The following is a 19,708-nucleotide window of genomic DNA, read 5'->3' on the forward strand; positions in this document are numbered from 1 at the left end:
AGCTCCACTACTGACTAACTACACCAAACAGTCCATTTTACCTTCCCTGTAACAGAATTAGGAAGCAATATCTGAAGCTTCATAAAAAAATGCTAATGTCTCTGTTCAGATTAATAAAATGACAAAAAGGTAAGGTAACACTGCCCTTTTGCTCTTTCTCTGGAATTGTTTGCCTCCTCAAACTTATTTTTGTCTCGTTATTCTCAGCCTGTCTCTCTGTAGCAGAAGCGATTTGGAGCTGACTCTCAGGAAGGAAGTAGTTGCAACTGATCTCCCGTGATTTAGGTTTCCAATGAAGGAGCAGGAAAACATGACATTTACTAATCTGTCGGAATCTGGTGTAACCCCCATAAACTATGCTGATCTGTCTGTATGTTTAATGTGTTTGTTTGTTAGTTCTTAGAATGTCCTGTAGAGGGCACTAGACCCACAATTCTCCTGTGTCGGTACGAGAAGAAGAGTAAAAATGGCAGACTATGCAGACTAATCACATTTCAGCAGAAATAGAGAAGTTACTACGCATAAGTGCTGCTGTGATATGAAAGAAATCTGTTTATTTTGAACTGGATAATGTACATTCTGTTCTGAGAGTTCTCCGGTGAGTTTGTTGTTTTATTTTCAGCTGCTTACTTACGCAGAATGGCTACCTAGCTGGAGCTAACGTTGCTCAGTTTTTTTTCGAACTGTAAAAAAACCCAACCGGAGTATAAAGTGTCGCTCTGTAAGCAGCATAGCTCTGTGAAATGAGACTGTTTATGGTGAAGTGATGTTTATTAAGTAATTTCTTTATTACTGAGCGTTTTTTGTTTATTTTAAACGCTAATTTGATTTTCACTGAGAAGTAATTGAAAGATTTCTAAGATTTCCGTATACCTGCATGATCGGTTAACGCTCTGCATGCAGGTTGTTTTTTTTTTTTTTTTGGACGACCGATACCTGAACGAGCTAGTGGTTCCAGAACCAGGAGGGTCCCGCCGCCATCTTTGTGACCCGGACTGAAGCCTGGAAAGACGGAAGGACTGGTGCTGCTGGATGTTTTGCGTGGACAACAGATAAGCTTATTGAACAAAAAGAGGGCCCCCAAATCTTTTTTTTTTATTCCACAAACTATTTGTTCATGAACATTTTCATAACGGACAACTTATGTGCACATTGACTGAACTGACTGACCGAACTGTTATATTGAAGGACTAACTGGAATATGTAATTTCTTTTGTTGAAATAAGCTTTAAAGCTACTGTTTAAAAAACTACCCTCAATTTTCTATACATTAATCTGATATTTTTATATAAGGGTGGACAATTTAAGTTTTATACCTTAATTTTATTAAGGTAATTAGTGTTGAGTGGATTATTATTTTTTTGTGGGGAAAGAAAAATAAACTTGAGTTGTTAAAACTTTTATGCTTATCATCCTCCTGTGTGACCCTAGAACAAAAGTAACTTTCCTACTGAATTTATTGCTAATTAAATTAAGTAGTGGTTACATTGGCATAGATGTTTGTTTATATTTGGCTGTGCAGGGAATGAATACAGCAAAAATGAGCTATATTTTCACCTCTGTGACAATACCTGGAACACTTTGTTTTATTTTCTGCACACCAACCAAAGTTGGTGTTTAGAAAGGTTAGATTATCCTTTCCTGTTGTCGTCATGTTTCAGGTTTTGCACTTGAGTTTTATGTCTGTGCTGCTTCTCTCGATTCCTGTTGGTCTTTCTATTATTGCCCCTTTTGTTCTCAGTCTCTGTCCCCCAATAATTCACTGGACAAGGCAGACCCTCCAGCTCCGCTATAGAAGTGAAGCTCTCTGTTGCTAAATTAAAAAGAGAAGTGCCTGATAGAAAAAAAAGCAGGTTTAATGGAGGTAAGATAAATGTCATCCTTTTGAAGCCCAGAGTGTCTTATACAGGAACAATCTTTTCTCAGTGAGCGATTAAAGGGGCCCATTATGCCCCAGGCACTGTAACTTTCACATGTTATTGAGGAAGGGAGGGAATGGCGAAGAACTGAACTCATACTCTATATGCAGATGGAATCAATGGTTGCATATTGGTCAATCATGTCCAGATGTGAACAGAAAGATTACCCCGATTTGGCACACTTTAACTAAGAGCCACAATAATTTATGTCAACTAACCAGCATGTAAGGTTACGATCAAAGTGACGTAAAGTTGACTCCTATGCTAGTTGGCAATACTTCTGTTGGTTCTGTCAGTCATCCACACAGGTGTCTGTGTCCTTGTGGACCAAATAAGGTGAACTAATCTAGACTTTCAGAAAAAAATCCCTCTAGCAGCTCACTTTTTCCATCGCTCACAATCATTGAAAGGAAACCAAAGTTTTTGCTAGAAACACTGCCTGCATTTCATCTGCAGCCTGAAAAACAATTTAGAGTTGTGTGATTTTCTCCAAGGCTCTAAGCGACTCTAAGCATTGGTCAAAGGCAGATATCTATAAAGTGTGTCAGTTGGTTCTGGGTCAGTATCACCAAGTTTTATCCACAAAAAAAAACAACATTTTGTCCCTTATTCATTTACCACTTAAATTTTACCACTAAACTAACCATTCCATACTTATTCAACTAAAACAATATATTTGTTTGAGTTGAATATTTTCAGTACAGTTATCTGTTTACATGAATTATGAAAAATGTTGCACAACAATTTACTTGGATTTACTTTGGTTCTCATTCCTATTTGAGCTGATATGAAATATTATGACAGATTACCAACTTTAAGAACTCAAGCAATTAAGAAAACGTACAATCCCAAGTATGTAAGACTTTCTACCACCAGTTTTGTAGTGACAACATGTTTGGTTATTAGTGTAAGGCTCATCGACAATTGTCAGAACGACAGCGCCAACCAACACTGGAGGACAAGTTCAGAGCAGAAAACATGCAGACAGATGTATCAGTGAGCACACCATGGCCTTTGCTTACATAACGTGGTAAAGCCACGTCATCAGATCTTATTCACCATGACAGCACACAGGTCAGTTGGTGCTGTTGCATCTGTTGCCGATATCCTACTCTGTATGTCCTTACTGCAGACAAGAAAGATGTGATCATTCCAAACCACCAACATCAATGCAAGTGCTGGACTTGAAAGAACAAAATGGTGCACAAACAGCACGAAGCAGCCCAATACTGGAGCGCTGTGCTGTTAAAACTTAGTTCAGAAACGGAGCACATGGTTCTTTGAACTATAGGACATATGCTATACTACTTGCAGCTTAATTTACTCCCATTGAAAGTGGAAGTCCTGAGTAATGCAACATGCATCTGTACAGGGTACTTAGTACTATAACTCTAATACCTGCTGATGGAGTCCGGCACGGGTCAGTTGCAGACTGATTTGAAACATGAGGAAGGCAATTCGTTCTTTACCGCAATACTAAGTGCACTTATAGGTTGTGTGGAATACTTTCTCTTCAAATGCCTTCACCTTCCACTTAAAGAAAGCCATGATTTCAATTAAGCTGTCTCCTATTTGCATTTCCAAATACACTATTTAGTGAAAGCATATGAAGTTTGAAGTGTCGCAATAAAGTGAAATTGAAATTGAACCACGCAGAAAATTACATTAAAACAATTACTCGATCAAGCCAAATGGATGAACTATTGAAAAATAATTAGCTTAACAATGCATTAGATTCACGCTCCTTATTTTCTAATCATTTTCCTTCCTGGCTGGGTGGCAAGCATGAATCAAATTAGCTTCTCTTTTTTAAAGAGTGTTCAACAGTTAGTGTCTTCGACTACAATGCAACAAAGATAAAAGCCTTGAGGTGGTGCTTATATAATAGTAACCCGAGAATGTGGCCGGTCATTAGAGGGCAATCTGTGCAAGTGAATCAGGTAAGCTCATAGAGAAAGCTGCCAAGATTAACTGTTCACGCATGGCTACACTCTAGTCTGTATACGCCACACACATATGCAGACACACAGGCTAATGTGGAAGGTTTGCATATACATACACACACCAATCGTAACAGTTTACACAGAGATCCAACAGAAGGCTCCTAAGTGAATTCACGTATTAATCAGGATTTGGGGTGCTTTAATAAAAGCTGATGACTTGAGTATTTGTAAGATTAGATCTTAATAGATGCATATGTTGCAGAGTTTTGCTAAATCTATTTAATAAGCTGCATCATTAGTATGTGGAGGTGTACGGTGTGTAAAAATGTCTCTCAGTGTGTTCTAACCACTCATGACTTGGTGTGTGTCCAGATGCCCATATGCTGCCAGGCAGGGCAGGGCATATGGCCATCTGCTGGTGCAGAGAAATACAAGCAATAAGCTTTGACCTTTCTGGTTTGGTTCATGTGATGGGGTCTATGTGAGTTGAACATTTGGGCTGCATCAATACACATTGCTGAAGATGCTTTCTTTAGTCTTTTATTTTATTTTCAGGAATTGTCTTGACTGCTAAGCAAATAAAACCAAAACATTTCAATTTGTTGTCTTATTAAGAAGGACAGTCAGCATGAATCATCAGAATGAAATCAAAAGTGGAAATATCTTTGACTAAATCATATAATGGCTGAATGATGAATACTGTACGCTGTAAAACTATCAAATAGCTCAATTGAGGCATGAAGGAGTTCACCTATAATATTTTTTTATTGATAATTTATTATTAAAACTCAGTTTTCTTTTTTGATGATGTTAACATTGTCAATATATCAAATTAAAAGGTACATCATCCTTAACACTTTGTCTTCATTTTTTCAGGTAACCACATTCCACCCACTCACCCCTATTCTCACCCCAAAAGTAAACACTTATACATCCTCAGGATTTTAAATGTTATCTTCAGGCAGCAAGGACTAAGGGAAACAAAAGTTTAATTTGCGACCTGAACCTGTCTAAGGATTTTTACATTCTTTCAGGCATCCTGACATAGGTGCAATAAATTTTTTATTTCACTTGACTTCAACGGTTTTTGTTGAGAGATTTTTTTTGAAAACCAAACACCTATAAAATTCTGACTCATTATTTTGGATCCCCCCTCATCCTTAACCATTTTGTTGGTACCTTAAGCTAGTCACTTTTTTTGTCTGATGTTTGTTTGGCGCCACCCTTTGAGTTGGAGTAAAATTGACAACGTCTACATCCGTAGACACCTAGTGGACATAGAGATGAAAGATTTTGCATCCAATGGCATACAGTAAATGAGACAGGAAATGGCAGACGGGACTAGGAGGTTTGGATCAGAACATACCATGTTCCTGGTCGTCTTTTTAAATTTTATATGTATTAAATGTTATCAGTTTTTCCACTGCTGGCACAGTGTCACTATTACAGCACTTTTGATTCATGTCTGTGACTGGATAGGCAGGATATTCCAAACATAGATATCCGTTTTGGAGAAAAAAAATCTATATATAAAATATATTTTTTGTTAAATAAATGGAAATACTGTATAATTTGTCATATACCCATATTTCTGCATGTTCTCATTGCCAGCACCTTATTTCACCTGTCTGTATCTCACCCTCTTCTCCTTTCTTTCCTTCTCGCTATTCTTTCAATTTCCCTTCCCTGTTTGCAGTGTAGTCTAACAATCAGTGAAGCCGTGCTGATCCATAAAACACTAAAGCAGTAAGATGGTACGGTTGGGTCAGCACTATATAGTTCCCCAGAGAGCCATGAGGCCTCAAACAAACACTTGACCTGATCGGTGAAACGCTCCTGTACATTGCCGCTGTAGCTTCTGTTTGATATCGTGTCATTTAAATTCTCTTCCCGCCAACTTGGTTTTGGGAAATATTTAATCTTAACTGTGTTGATATGGTTATGTTAATCATCTGAGTGTTTTAGCATTTCGGGATTAATAGGGTGATCAATATAAGCATACTCCTATGAGAAGAGATTAAAACATGTGTACTGGATTATACTGGTATTATGTTGTTTGTGTTTGTGGTGAAGCTGCCATGCAGAGGCAGAGACAGGGAACGCAGAAAAAGGCAAAAGGAGAAGGGAAATGAGAGGGAGTTGATTTTTTTTTTTCTTTTTTTCCTGTGCCTCTCCCTTGACAATTTAGAGCGTGAGACTGGTGTGGAAAAAGGAGGAGGACAAGGAAAAAGAGATAGAGGTTTGAAGGAGCAAAGGTTGGGAAGAAGACTTAAGAAGCTGAAGAAGAATCGTAACAAAGTGGCTAAAATCAAGACAAAGAACACAAAACGCTCCACCTTCCTGTCCTCTCTCCCGTTCTCTCCACGGACACTGGAATCCTTGGACTACGGCTGGTTACTAAGCAACCGGAATCCTGTAGAAACTGTGTCAGAGAGACTGAAAGAGAGTAGCATGCAGGATGAAAGTGGCCCTCGTAATCACAGCGATCAGCCAGAATGTTTATGTCTGACAGTTAGACGCGGCTGTCGTGACCTAGAGATAGAACAAGGAAATGATTTACACACGTTTACAGGAACCCTGTTGCAGACTATAAACACTTTAATAATAGGGATACAGTTATTAAGACACACGGCTAAAATGATTTAAGCTTCTTCACTCTGGCCACTTCCTGCTATTCAAGTCTTGTCATGGCATACCGCCCAAGCCCCAGTCATTCAGAAGATATACAACAGCCTTCATTTTTTTCAAGAAGCACTCCTCAGTCTTGCCTATTTTTTAATATAATGAGTCCTATATTCATTTTGGGCTCAGATTCCTTTGGCACTGTGAAATAGTCACACAACAAACATCTTAAAAGGACTATTTGAATGCAAACATTTATTTTGGTCAAAGTCATTCATAGATCATAATTATTAATATGAGCAAAATCTTTGTGTCAATGATTTTCTCACTTATTTTATGTCTGTCATTTCACTGGTAATCAGTTAAAAGTGTTGGAAAGAGCATGTGAGTTTGATCAAACAAGTGTCAGTTCACATTAGAAGTGGTGCTCTTTCAATTTTGTTTTAAACAATTTTAGAGAAACAAAAGTTTTCAGTTTTATTGTAACAGATGACAACACATTTGTATGTGATTTATACAAATGTGTTATAAGACATAACCTTTTTTTCTAACATTAAATCCGAAGAAACATTTTCCTTTGTCAGGTCAGTTAAGGTGACCAAAATGATATACATACACTAAATATTAAAATAATAACTTTTGTTTCCTTAAAGATTATTTTTCACTTTTGTTTTTAGTCTGAGCAGGTTGAGAAAAACTTAATCAAACCCATGATTTCATGGTCAAAGCTCAGTTTTCTTATGTTTAGATATAAACATTTAATTGACCCCAAAATATTCTATTAATGACACTAACTAGTTCTGGGTGAAGGACCACATATTGAGTATCATCAGCCAGATCAACAACTACTAAATAACTGCAAAATACTAACAGCAATGGCAAAATAAAACTGCTTTTATTTCCATCTGCAGTCATTTTTCACTATGGGAGAAATCAAACTCTGAAATAATGTGGTAGGTGAATAGCTTCAGCCAACACAAATAGATATATAAGGAAGAACCTAATGTTATTCAGGTGGAACTTTCTATTCAATTTATTTAAATTTATGTCCTGATTAGGACACACGAGAATCTCATGGCAGTATAAAAGAAAAACATACAATTCATATCCATTTATGCACAATTCAGTCTAATTACTTTCATGACACACTACTTTTAGAGCCAGTTGATTGTTTAATGTCAGTCGATTTATCTCTTTAAGAAAGTTTAGCATGAAGTTGCTCATTTTATTGTGATCACTCTTCCTGAGTAAGCCAGTAGCGGCAGTGGAAAGGAACAGCTTAATTATAATAGGTAGAAATCTCCAGCAGAACCAGGGTTACTATTAATGCCTGTCATGGCTTTCTAAGCTCCAAAACCCAAATTATTCCGAGAAAAGGCCTTGGGTGGCAACAGGTAGTTTGTTTGTTGAAAACACTTCTGGCTTGATTGTTTGAAAAATGTGTTGTTTATTTCTAGCAAAAAATAACAACCAACAATTTCCTACAACTTAGATGTAAACGAAAGTTCACTTAAAATTGATCTTACAAGTTCAAAAAGTGTTCAAAATTTTATCACACTGTACATTAACAAACCAAGAAATATCTCCACCACACCCCTCCGGTGTGTTCTTGATTTCTTTAACAGGTCCAACAGTTACCAAAGTAGTCATAATAATTTCTAGTACACAATTTAATTATTAACTGAAGTACATTCCAACTGCCTAAATAAAAACCTAAATTGATAGAAGTTATGGCCACAACACTGCCCTCTGTTTTCTTCCTGTTCTCTCAGCCTTACATGTGAAACCAAGATGATCTCATTCCAAGGGCCGCAAATGTCCTAACCAGCAGTTTGTAGAGCAATTGTGAACAATTTAAAACCCTCCTTTCGCTATCGCTGCGAGGAGTACTAATCTGAGTCTCGCCATTGCAAATACTTGCACATTCACGTTGCTATGTGTGAACGTTCGCTTCACAGATTTTCAGCTGTTGCCGGTCATGTTGCTTTTGCTCACTGAGGCAAAGAAAAAAATAAGACACCAAACAGAGAGATTACAAAATGCTTAAGCGTTGCTTTTGTCATACGATTAACGTCAGGGGAATAAAAATGTTTTAGACTGTTTGGACCGCATATGACTTTGTGTATATAGACATAAGGAATGCAGTATCTCAGAGTGGATGGTTTTACTGTTGTTCATGTACATGTTAGAAACTCTGTGCTGTGTGAGTCTGTGATGCAGTGCAGGTTTAAGGCCAATCCCCATCAGATGCAGCTGTTCTATTTAGGGCTTCGTCTCCCTCCTGCCTTTACAGTCACTATTTTTCTTCCTTAGTATACTTGGAAACATACAGACTGTGGCTGTATATTATGTAACAGACAGCAGTAATTGGACTCTCACCATGGAATTATAATATTCAGAACAGTTTGTCTTGTGCAAAACACACCACAATAGCAATGTGTCTTCTTTCACGAAAGATCTTCAAAACTATGTGTAGTTTTATCTTGCTACTGTAGTCTACTATTTCTGGTTGATGGAATTTGCTCAGAACGATTTAGACTTTCAAAGACAAAAGAGTCGTGATCACGGAGGATTCACAGGTGGAATATTTTATAGAAATGAAAAAATAGGTATGCAGAGGGAATGTAAGAGGAAGACAGAGGGAATCCTGATGTATCTGCGTCACTGATGCCTCAGCCCCCTCTCTGAGGCGCTGCTGGAGGAGGGACGATGGGATTCGAGGATGGAGAGATGAAAGACAGAGCAGGGAGTTGAAGGGAAAAAAAGGGAGCGAGTTTAGGGACATAGCTGATTTATGAGTTTCTGTTTCTGAATCGGGCTCTCCTCTGGGACTCAACCAAGATGAGCCAATCTGGAGTTCACACATAAAACCGGCTCAAAACATGCTCACACAGCAGACACACGAGACACTCTGGCGGCTCTGCAGGTTGTCATCCTGCTGGCAAAATCTGTAAAGAAGCAATTTGCAGTAGGTGGCGCGGAGGATCTCTTAAATTTGAGGTAATCGTTGTGTTTCCTATGTGGCAGATGGTGAAGTAAATGAACAATCATCTCACTCAAAAGAAGGCTTGGAATCTGGATTGGAAGCGCTCCATCGCCACATTGACAGAGATAGGCAGATCAGTAAGATGTGAAGAGAACAAGAGAGGAAGGGAGAAATGGGAGGACGGATGGGTTTTTGGACGTAGGGCAGAAAAAGCAAAAAAGATAGAAGAAGGGAGAGAGTGCTCATTAACAGGGAATGGAGTGGTGAAGGAAGGAGGACCAACAGCTTGTGACGGTCGGTCATGCGATGCCAGCAGTTGGAGAAGCTCTGAGTCCTACAGCGCTCTTCAAAGCTGCGTTCTGGTTGAAGTAGAAATAAGTTCCTCTGAGATTTGCTCACCACTGACTCAGTGGCGCAGAGAACCTTTTTTTGTGATGTGTGAGACATCCAGTCCAAGCACATATTATTTACTAATTGGTAGAGGAGATTTGTCCATTTTCAAACTTAAGCTCTTGCAGGTCTTGCATTAACTTGTATGTAAAACCAGCTAATGAACATGCGGTAATAGACGTATCATGCGGTTACCCGATGTGATATCCTTTCTTGTTGGGTTTCTAAACAGTGAAGCAGAATATTTTTAGGATCTCATTTGCAATTGATTTTCCCTATTTGAGGTTTAAGGGATCTTGATCAAGATCAGAAATACTATAAATAAATATTCGTTTATTTGTTTTGCAACAAGGATTTAATTCAAATGCATGCATATATGTGCTTTTGACATTGCACTCATGCTTGTAAATTATTAGGCTGAATGAGCTGAGTAAGGAGTATGGGGTGTGAGTATTAACTGTGATGGTATTGCTTTTAGCACCTGTATTACATTTAGCACCACCACCGGTGGTGGAGGTGGTGGGTACTATAAAAAAGCTGTTTAAAGATATTGTTTGGAAACATGGAAGAGAAGGAGAAGAATGAGGTTTAGCGGTAAAAAAAAAAGGGAGGTAAAAGATTTAGAGATAGAAGGTGGATAATAAGGAAGAAAGGGAAAAGAAAATAATGGGGTGAAATTGAGGGTCAAGGTAAGTGGGAGGGGAGAGGAACAAGTTGAAGGTGTTGTGGGATATTAAAAAAAAAAAGGAATACCTTCAGGCATGAGAACCTTGTTTTCAGAAGTGGTTTGTGGTTAATAGTCCCACTCTGTAATGAGATTAAATTTCCTCTGACATCAGCAAGAATTGATGTCATATTGGAAAATTAAATCAAAAAGTATGTGGTGCATTAGAGAAATTACATGTGCTCCCCATAGGCAGACAGGAGAGGGATGAGATTTATATGAAATAGTTCAGCACCCCTGTATAGGAAAACGCATTAGGAGCAGCTATTTAACATGAGTTGGTTATAAAATGTATGTTGGTTTGTCTTGAGGACTGGGGTGGAGAATCACTTTTCTTGCATTTAAAACCCCAGTAAAATACAGTGGAGTTTATGGGTGAAATGTTAAAATTTGATCACTGCTTTAAAGCATCATTCAAAGCCCGTTCATATTAGATACAATAAGCTGCAGAAGATGTCTGTTGTAGACTCACATTGGTCAGATTTTGGGGAAACTCACAATTTGCAAATATGTCAAAATTATGATCTTATAAATACAGGCCTAACTTCTGACACCAAGTACATCAGATGTAACAACAGCTAGCCACCTTCTTTTTACTGTTTTTCCATAATAAGAACCGCAAGAGCCCCACTAACCCCCAGACCTTTCAAAAAAGGCACTTCATTCTTGCCGCAACGCTTGTTTCATTCTCCAGCTTCTTTTGTCTATGTGTGTTGATGCATAATTTTGCCCTCCCTGAGCCATCTGTCTTCGTGGCAGAGCTAAGTGCTATGACTGGTCGCTGATCCGAACCTTAGACACCTAATTCCTCTCATCCTCTCCATTTATTGAGAAGGATGAGGCAGAGACACAGTCTGAAATGTATCCATTTGAGATGAAAGATGACATTTAACAACTGAGCGCAACACCCAATGAGCATTGGACGAGAGTTGTGTGGTTCTTTAAACTGCGACCACTTCATGTGACCATGTGCACAACCAGAAATGTAGCACCCCACTGGCTCTACTGGCATTCTGTCCTATTGCTTTTTACAGACAATGCAAAGAAGCTCCAAACCATTGCACCAATTTATTTAAGTGCACTTTTGCTTGAATCTGAAAGAATAATTGTGTGAGCATGTTGCAAAGGAACAAAATAATAAAACATGATTTATGCTGTTGCAAAGGGAAGTTTAAGAGTTGCAGCCAGATGGGGCTTCTTAAAATGGGGTCTTCTTGCAAAACAGAAACACAAAGCCATGAAGCAAACAGGGAGTAGTTCTGCCTCTGAGCTGGGATTCAGCTGTAGTTTCTCTTTTATTCAAAAAAACTGTAGTGAAATCAGACTGGATGGAGAAGAGTCTGAAGAAATAGAGGCCGGGAAAGAAAAGAAAAATGAAATAATAGCAACCATAAAATAAATAAATACTTAAAGTGCTGAAAATGTGGCGTTAATTAACCTAACTCAAGGTGAGCGGCCATCGGCATGAATCAGCGCTCTGATGGTAAACAACCAGACATCTCTGTTGTCTGTGGAGCTTTATTGCATCTCCAATGTTTACCGCAGCCTTCTTCCTCCCCTCTGTGCTTTCTGCAGCCCGCTCTGCCCATACATGCCACACCACCTATCTGACAGCTTAACAAAATTAGGCCTGACACTGTGTGCACTGCAGAATAGGCTTGACATTGTGCAACCTGTGAGATCTCACCTGTGTATTCGTGCTGCTGTGCCTCCATGTACACCTTTTAAAGAGGATTCGTGGGGTCAATACAGTCTCTCTTCCAACTGGTTGGTATCTGTTGCAACATATTTTTACTTTTAGCAGTAGTTTTCAGTGTTTAAGGTTTATATGTACAAAATGTACCTTTTTGCCTTTGAAGGGGTTTTGGAGGAGAATAATAGGGCTGATGAGTTGGAAAATACTTTGACTCTCATGTACCTGGAAAGTTATTTTTTATCAAAATTTTGTCAATTAGTTTTGTTGCTGCCTTATTACAATAAAAGAAAAGTATCAATTTATTTTATTTGTCAATGCTAGAAATTCCTTTACTTTGTAAAGAGCACTGTAGCAACACAGCAATATGAAATTTACCTTAACGGTTTAAAATTTAAAATGACGGCATCTACATTAATTTAGTTTTTGTAAGATGTAGTAAAAGAGAACTAAATCCTGGACATATCGCATACTACTAATCCGACTTTGTGTGAGTTTTCACTTCGTGAATGTGTGTGAGTGCTCTCACAGTTGCTGCAGGTGTGAGACGTTGCCATGGCAGAAGGTGGTAGACATTTAACAGGCTCTTAAGGATGGTTTGATGCTGCATTGTGATATTTGGTGCTTTGTTTACCTTGGACGGCTTGCATTGTTAAATAATTCCACAACACGAGCTGAGTCATTCACATTTGTTAGTGAGGAATAATTGCACTGATGCAGGTGCTGCTGGTAAAATTTTCAGAACCACATCTAAAACCCGCAGTGAAATATTTCCTTTACTACTAGTTTTGTTTTTTTTCTCTTTTAAACATGAAATAAAACATGGTATAGTTTCAAACTGCTGGAATGTTTGATTTGAGTTCCGGTGTGGACACAGCTACTACGTAAACGAGTGAATAAATAATCTCCAGGCAAACAGATCTAATGAGGTGTTGAAGGACTTTAGTCAAGGGGCAGGTTTTAAGCAGCGCTGAGCTATTGGACAGTCACTCAATGCAGGATTTATGAGGAGAGGCAATTTGTGGCATGCATTTTCATTTAGAATGACACAACACTGATCCAATTTGGTCCACTCAATTTATGCACAGACACAAGCTGACCTTAACAGCCAATCAAGTGTTGTTTCCTTTAGGATTCACGCTTAAACCTGCTCATGGTAACATGGAGCACAATATATATTACAAAACGTAAAAAAAAGTTTTTAGTTCTACTGCAAGTCAGAGTGTGCACCGGGTTCACTCTCCAGCGACAGTCTGGCTTTGCTTTGAGTTCTCACACATTATACTTGTGTGTTTCTGCGTGTGCGCAGGGAACTGAAGACAGAAGGGAGCTCATGAGGTGTTGACTAGAGATTAAAGAGGAATTAGAGAAAACAGAGCACAAGAAGGCACAGAGGGGTGGAAGAGAGAAAGACAGCTTTTGTGAATATTCAAATCTCTTTTTTTTTTAATGCTGCTGCAGATTACTGCATCTTTCATCTGTGAAGGAGAGGTCGACCTTATGTTACTCGAATCCGTCTGTGCTGGTGTGCGTTTGAGGGATGTATTCAGATGGAACGCATACACACACTGCATTTCCCAGATGTCATTGCAGATGTATCTTTTTCTTTATATCATTGCATGTAGAAGCATATTGTAAATTAGTGGAGACAGGCTGGCATTATGCCTTCCTTCTCTTTACAGAGCTTTGTGTAGTACTTCTGAGTAGTCAGTGTGTGTTATCTGTGTGTGAATGCCTACTTTGCTCTTAACTTTATCTCAAATTGTAATTGATTATTTTGTTGGAATGTGGTCAGTGGTTAATTACTGCGCTATTCAGGTTCAACAGAGCACTACAAAACAGACCGTAGTAACTATGAAATTTAAGATTGTTTTTTTTTTAAAGATTTTTATTTATATTTATGTTTTTCAACTTAAAAAGTATATAATCACATATTGGACAAAAACCCTAAAAGGTAATATATGTTGGTATGTTTAGGCAAGTACACAAAAGCTGTTTTAATTCAAGAAATCTTCATAATTCCTGTTTGTCAATTTTAAATAAATAGTACAATTTTAAAAAGCCCCCTCTCACTTTAAATAACAAGGAGACAAGTTTTCAGTCACTGTACTTCTTGAGAAAAAGAAAATATATCATCAAATTGAGGACTAAAGTACATTTCTTTCTCTCATTTAATGCAGTTTTTAAATAAATAAAGCTGTTTCACCTTAAACTCCAAAACTCTTTTGTGTTCAGCCTTTAAGTTTTGTTTGTTTTTCAGAGGACTCAGATTCAGAATACTCCTCGAGGATGTCAGAGCATTTTGACAATTTGATCAAAAATAACAAAAGAACTTATACAGCAGACTTGGAACTTAACCATGGAAGGGGGACTCCTCCAAGAACTCTGGTTAAACGGCAGAAATATTCACAAGGAATGACAGCAAAGTAATTCTTGAATACTGATGAGTAATTACCGGAATCCTTCACGGGTTAGTTCATTTGCAGGATGCTTGTCGGCTGTGTGTGGTGCAGAACTGAGAGAGTGAGAGAAATGGAACAATGAACAGAATAACTTGTACAACGAGCCAGGAAAAACAAAAAGACAAACCTGAGAAGAGTAACTATACTCTACAACACAAATCAGAATAGAAATACATTAAATTCTTGAAGAAAAAACACAGTAAACAGAACTAATTATGGAATAGGCAAAGTCACAAAGGACTTTTGAGGATTTCTCTTTTTTTTATTGTTGGTTCCTCTATAGCTCTCTTGTTTTCTTTCCTAGAAGGTTCTGTAAGCTAGCTGTCATATGTTGGTTTAGCTTCTATCCACGGCTATCTTGTTATGACAGAGGTTACTGAAAAAAAACAGATGTGGCTTATTATATTTTCTCCATGAATATCTGATTCCATACATACAGCTTTGGTCTGTAATGTAGCCCAATCAAACCCATGCCATGATTCCACTGATGATGATTGCACATGGAGGAGTTTGCTTAAGTAACAAGCTAAAGCAAGCTCATTTTGTCTCCTTACTCGCTTCTTTGACTGATCGGGTTGAGTAAAAATGAATGCGGTGAAATTGATGTAAATGTTTCCTCGACTCGTAAAACGAGTTAGGATATTGTTCTGATGTAACGTTTAGCATTACGTGTCCACACATTCTGCATTGTCTTTCCTGTTCTGAAGAGTGAACATTTCTTTAGTTGTATTTGTTTAATCAGAATTGTTAAATTGAGTAATGGCGTGTAATGAAGGATATTTTAACTCTGAATTTATGTCTTCAAATTAAATGTGATTTTTCATTATAAATCAATAAACGCTGAATTTACACTAAAGCCTTTTACACGTCTTTACCAAGGACCTCAATAAGAGTGGAGTTTGCATATAGAGCACACAACTTAAAAGGGATCCACTACAGTAGAAAAGGCTAAAATTAAATAATCTCCTTGTGAACTCGATCCCTAACAGCTCCAGTCTCCCATGTTTTTCTACATCTAAATCAGTAATTTAAGAAAGAAAATTAATGATTTATATGTTCATTTTATTTATCTAAATACACGACATGGACAAATGTTCCCTAATGTTAACTGCCTAGATTGTTGAAGTATCATAGTCATTACAAAGTGCTTTTTTTATTAATCACCTTGTAAATATGTGAGATGTGCATTTTTTATATAAATAGATGCTGCAGCTCCATATACACATATTTCAAATATATCAAACCTATGTCTCATTTGTTAAGCTACAATAATGGAAATGGACCCATGGGTTCATAATTCTATCTCATAGGGAATAGAAGCAATCTTTCGTCAGGAGAATAAGTATATGTGGCATTTTGGCTGAGCATGCCAGGTATTTGTCAGGTTTGACTAATTAGACTAAGGTGAACAGTGGCAGCCAGGGCTCAGAATATCTTCTGTGAGATGTGCAAATGAGAGCTGAATACAAATCATGTTCTGCATGAGTCCAAGCAAAGAATTTTTATTACATTTTTGTACATGTAGAAAGTGTACAGCTAGCTGGTTTGAATATTTTTCACTACTTCCTGTAAAAAGATGTCCTGAACCTAACTGCAACATAAATAATTACTGTTTTATCTTTAGCAAATATAGGCCCCACTCTTAAACACACTCCATTTTCAACTCTAATGAAAGTTCTCTCTTTGAGCGCATCGCACGGTGGAATTCAGATCTGCATAAATATTAATTACACTTTTGCTCGAGCCTCGCTTCTTTGCTTACCACATACACTAATTACTGTGGAAACGTAATTGTACACATGTACCACTCTTATAGAGCCGATGCTACACTAACTGAGTTAAAACTGCAGAGATCCATCGTTCTCATCTTGTGGATAGCTCACTCTCCAAGGAATGCAGGATTTTTGAAACTGAAAGTTAAGCTCAATGTGTCACCTACAATCTGGTCAATTTGGGGCATTAATTACCTGTCCTCTAGGGGGCACACGTAGACGTTCTACTACTACTAAATATGCCACTTTGAACTCTTAGTGGTGTCTTAAGGAGAATGAATTCGTAATCACAGCAACACTACAAATTGGTAGACCAGTTATAGTAAGAGTGGTGTCAGCAAGACTAAGCTGCATAATATGCAGAGGTCACCAACTTCTTGAAGTCAGTCACAACAAACCTTTCAAACTTCATGTTGGCTTTAGATTAGCTCGAGAACGGTGTGCATAGAGCTTCATAAAATAGGTTTCCATGGCCGGGCAGCTGTGCCCAAGCCTTACATCATCACCAAGTGCAGTGCAGAGCATTTGGCTATAGCACACTGGAGTCATCTTTTCGAGAGTGACAGATCTTTCCTCACTGTCTTGAAATCCAAAGGACTTGTCTGGGTTTGGCAGTTGGCAGGGAGCAACGTTTTTTCTAGCTGCACTGTGTCAAGCATGAAGTTTGGAGCAGACAGGAGTAAGGTGAGGAGCTGGTTATTAGCAGTTTGGCTGTTCTCTTTTAGTTCCTGTGAAAAAGAACTCTTAATATTTCAGTGTACCAGGAAATATTTGGATAATTTTACACTCTCAGCTTCGCAGAAACAGTTTGGGAATGTCCACTTCTTCTAATAATATGACTTCGCACCAGTACAGAAAACAAGGTCAATAAAGATGATGATGATGATGATGACTGCAAGACTTTAGGAAGAACCTGACTAGCCTGCGTAATGCCCTGACCTTAACTCGACAGAGCAATTTTGGGATGAGTTAGTTTGGAGATTTTAAACCACACTTTCCCATCCTAGATCAATGCTGCCAAATGCACCCCTGGAATAATAGTCATATATTTCTATAAACAGGCTCCTTATCTTTGTGGAAAAACTTCCCAGGAGACTTGAAACCGTAGCAGTTTCAAAGGGCACTGCATACCTCAAAGACATGACATAAATTAATGCTTCAGGAATTCACTTTTATTTTCTTATTTTTACCGATATAAGTGTTTTTGGAAACATCACCATACGTGATAAGATAAGAAATAGTGTGACAGCAGGTTGACTTGCTGTTTGCAGCTCGTAGTACTCCTATTGTTATTCTATAAAGTGCAAGACAACACTTGAATATTTCTACTACATTCAGTGATTGTTTATTTCTACTTTTTGCTTAAGCCTGCAACAAGCAAATAATTTGGAAATGTTTCAGTTAAGAATATTACACCTGCATTTAAGATATTTTAGTTTGAGTAGAAATAATTGTTGCCTAACAATTAAATCAGAGATTTTGTTACAAACCTTTTGTATAACGTGTTATATTTCTTCCCAGGTTTTATCCTACTGTAAAAATGCCTAGATACACCACATAGTTTATATGAAAATATGATGTAAGTTTTTAGCATTAGTTTTCCTGATTAACGCACATTCCAATTAAAACAGAACCTTTGGGAATACATCAATATTTCAACTCTACATGCTCACTGAGAGTGTGTGTAAGTGAAACACAGAGAAAGACAGAGAGAGAAGTAAAAACAAGACGGCGTGTGTGTGTGGGATGATGTGCATTTGCGGCAAAAGCCAAATTAAAGTAAAAAATCAGCAGTATCAGTGACTTTTTTTCCCCTGGTAATCCATTTTCTCCTCATACTTTTCTCCTCATTTTCTCTCATTTAGTCTATTAAACCATCCATTTTACTTACAGTTTCTCACTCATCTTCTTTTGTACTCTTTGACCCCCACCCACCCTTCTGTTGACACAATGAGACAATGCCCAAAATTATATCCGCCTCAGACGAAGTACAATATTCTCTCGGTAATGCATATTTTACGAGTTTTCTGTTGTCATGTTGAGTTCATACTGCTACATGCTCTATATGCAACTAGCATTGCTTCTGAACATGCGATCTGAAAAGCTGTGGTTGCTATGCTGCACATTATTCAGGATTTGGTCAAATTTTGATGCAAAGAAGAATTGACTGAAGGGATTTTGAATTTTTATTTTTGATTTTTGATTTAATCAGTAGAACTACATTTACATCACTCCAAGTTGATATACATAAATAGGACCAAATCAAGGGGTTTCTTCCATGTCTAATTTACATAACGCAATGAGGCATTTGTAAAGCCTGAAGTATTTAGATTCCCATCCTTATAGAGCTAATTAAAAAAAAAGCAAATGCTTTTACCATGTGTAGCTTATTTCAAAATAATCCCCCTGCTTCCTCAAAAAGGATGTAGAGGTCAGAGAGGTGACGCCTGACATCTGCACCCTTCAAATTAAGCTTCTTCCTTTTTACAAGACGCCAATCTTTAACAGCACCAAAGGTTTTCTGGATAGTAACTGTCATGTTTGTCTCATCGCAGCCTTTTAGCCTAATTGACACGAGCACAGATTACATTATGCCTGGCAGCACCATAATGTGTGCATCTCTCCAACATTTCCCCTGGTGCTCTAGGCCAGTGCTTTGGTAAACACTGCAACCTGATCTGCAGCAGACATCAGCTCATTAACATGGTGATTTCATGATTTTGGCAAAAAGCACTATAATTACATTAGCAGCAAATTGCCATGATTGGGCCCATTTAGTGCATTAGACCCATGCAAGACTTCCTGTTAGCATCTGTTTCAGTTGGATTGATGGAGTGATTGTTTATTTGTCCTTTCGCATGATCACCTCATATCAGTTACACCAGTCGCCGTATATTGTGTTCTCGAGTTCAGTTATTGCTGTCCTTTAAAGCATAAACAGTGTCTCATAGCATCTTATGGACTAACCACACATTGTGCAGAACTGGTTCTGGCTGCCTGTTGCTGATAATTCAGAATGACATGTATATTGTTCTGACCTTAACTTTCCTCTTGCACGTGGTTCGAGCACGTGTCCATGCTGGTGATCCTGTTAAACTGTGTGACTCTGGGGATGTTTCAGCCCTGCGAGGATGTTAACTGCCAGTCAGAGTGGTGCCGCATCCTACAGGTGAGTGTCATACCCAGTCAGATGGGTT

The 19,708-nt window shown here is 38.1% G+C and overlaps 1 protein-coding gene across 3 annotated transcripts in view; it reads left to right on the forward strand.

The window, feature by feature from the left end:
- cacna1ha (calcium channel, voltage-dependent, T type, alpha 1H subunit a) overlaps positions 1 to 19,708 on the forward strand; it is a 137,333-nt gene that overhangs the window by 41,741 nt on the left and 75,884 nt on the right. For all 3 annotated transcript variants that reach the window (XM_032587024.1, XM_032587022.1, XM_032587023.1), the window contains exon 3: positions 19,569 to 19,680. In XM_032587024.1, the coding sequence (XP_032442915.1) occupies positions 19,569 to 19,680 (112 nt within the window). The remainder of the gene's footprint in view (positions 1 to 19,568; positions 19,681 to 19,708) is intronic.

Source organism: Xiphophorus hellerii, chromosome 16 (genome assembly GCF_003331165.1).
Source record: "Xiphophorus hellerii strain 12219 chromosome 16, Xiphophorus_hellerii-4.1, whole genome shotgun sequence".
Classification (NCBI taxonomy): domain Eukaryota; kingdom Metazoa; phylum Chordata; class Actinopteri; order Cyprinodontiformes; family Poeciliidae; genus Xiphophorus; species Xiphophorus hellerii.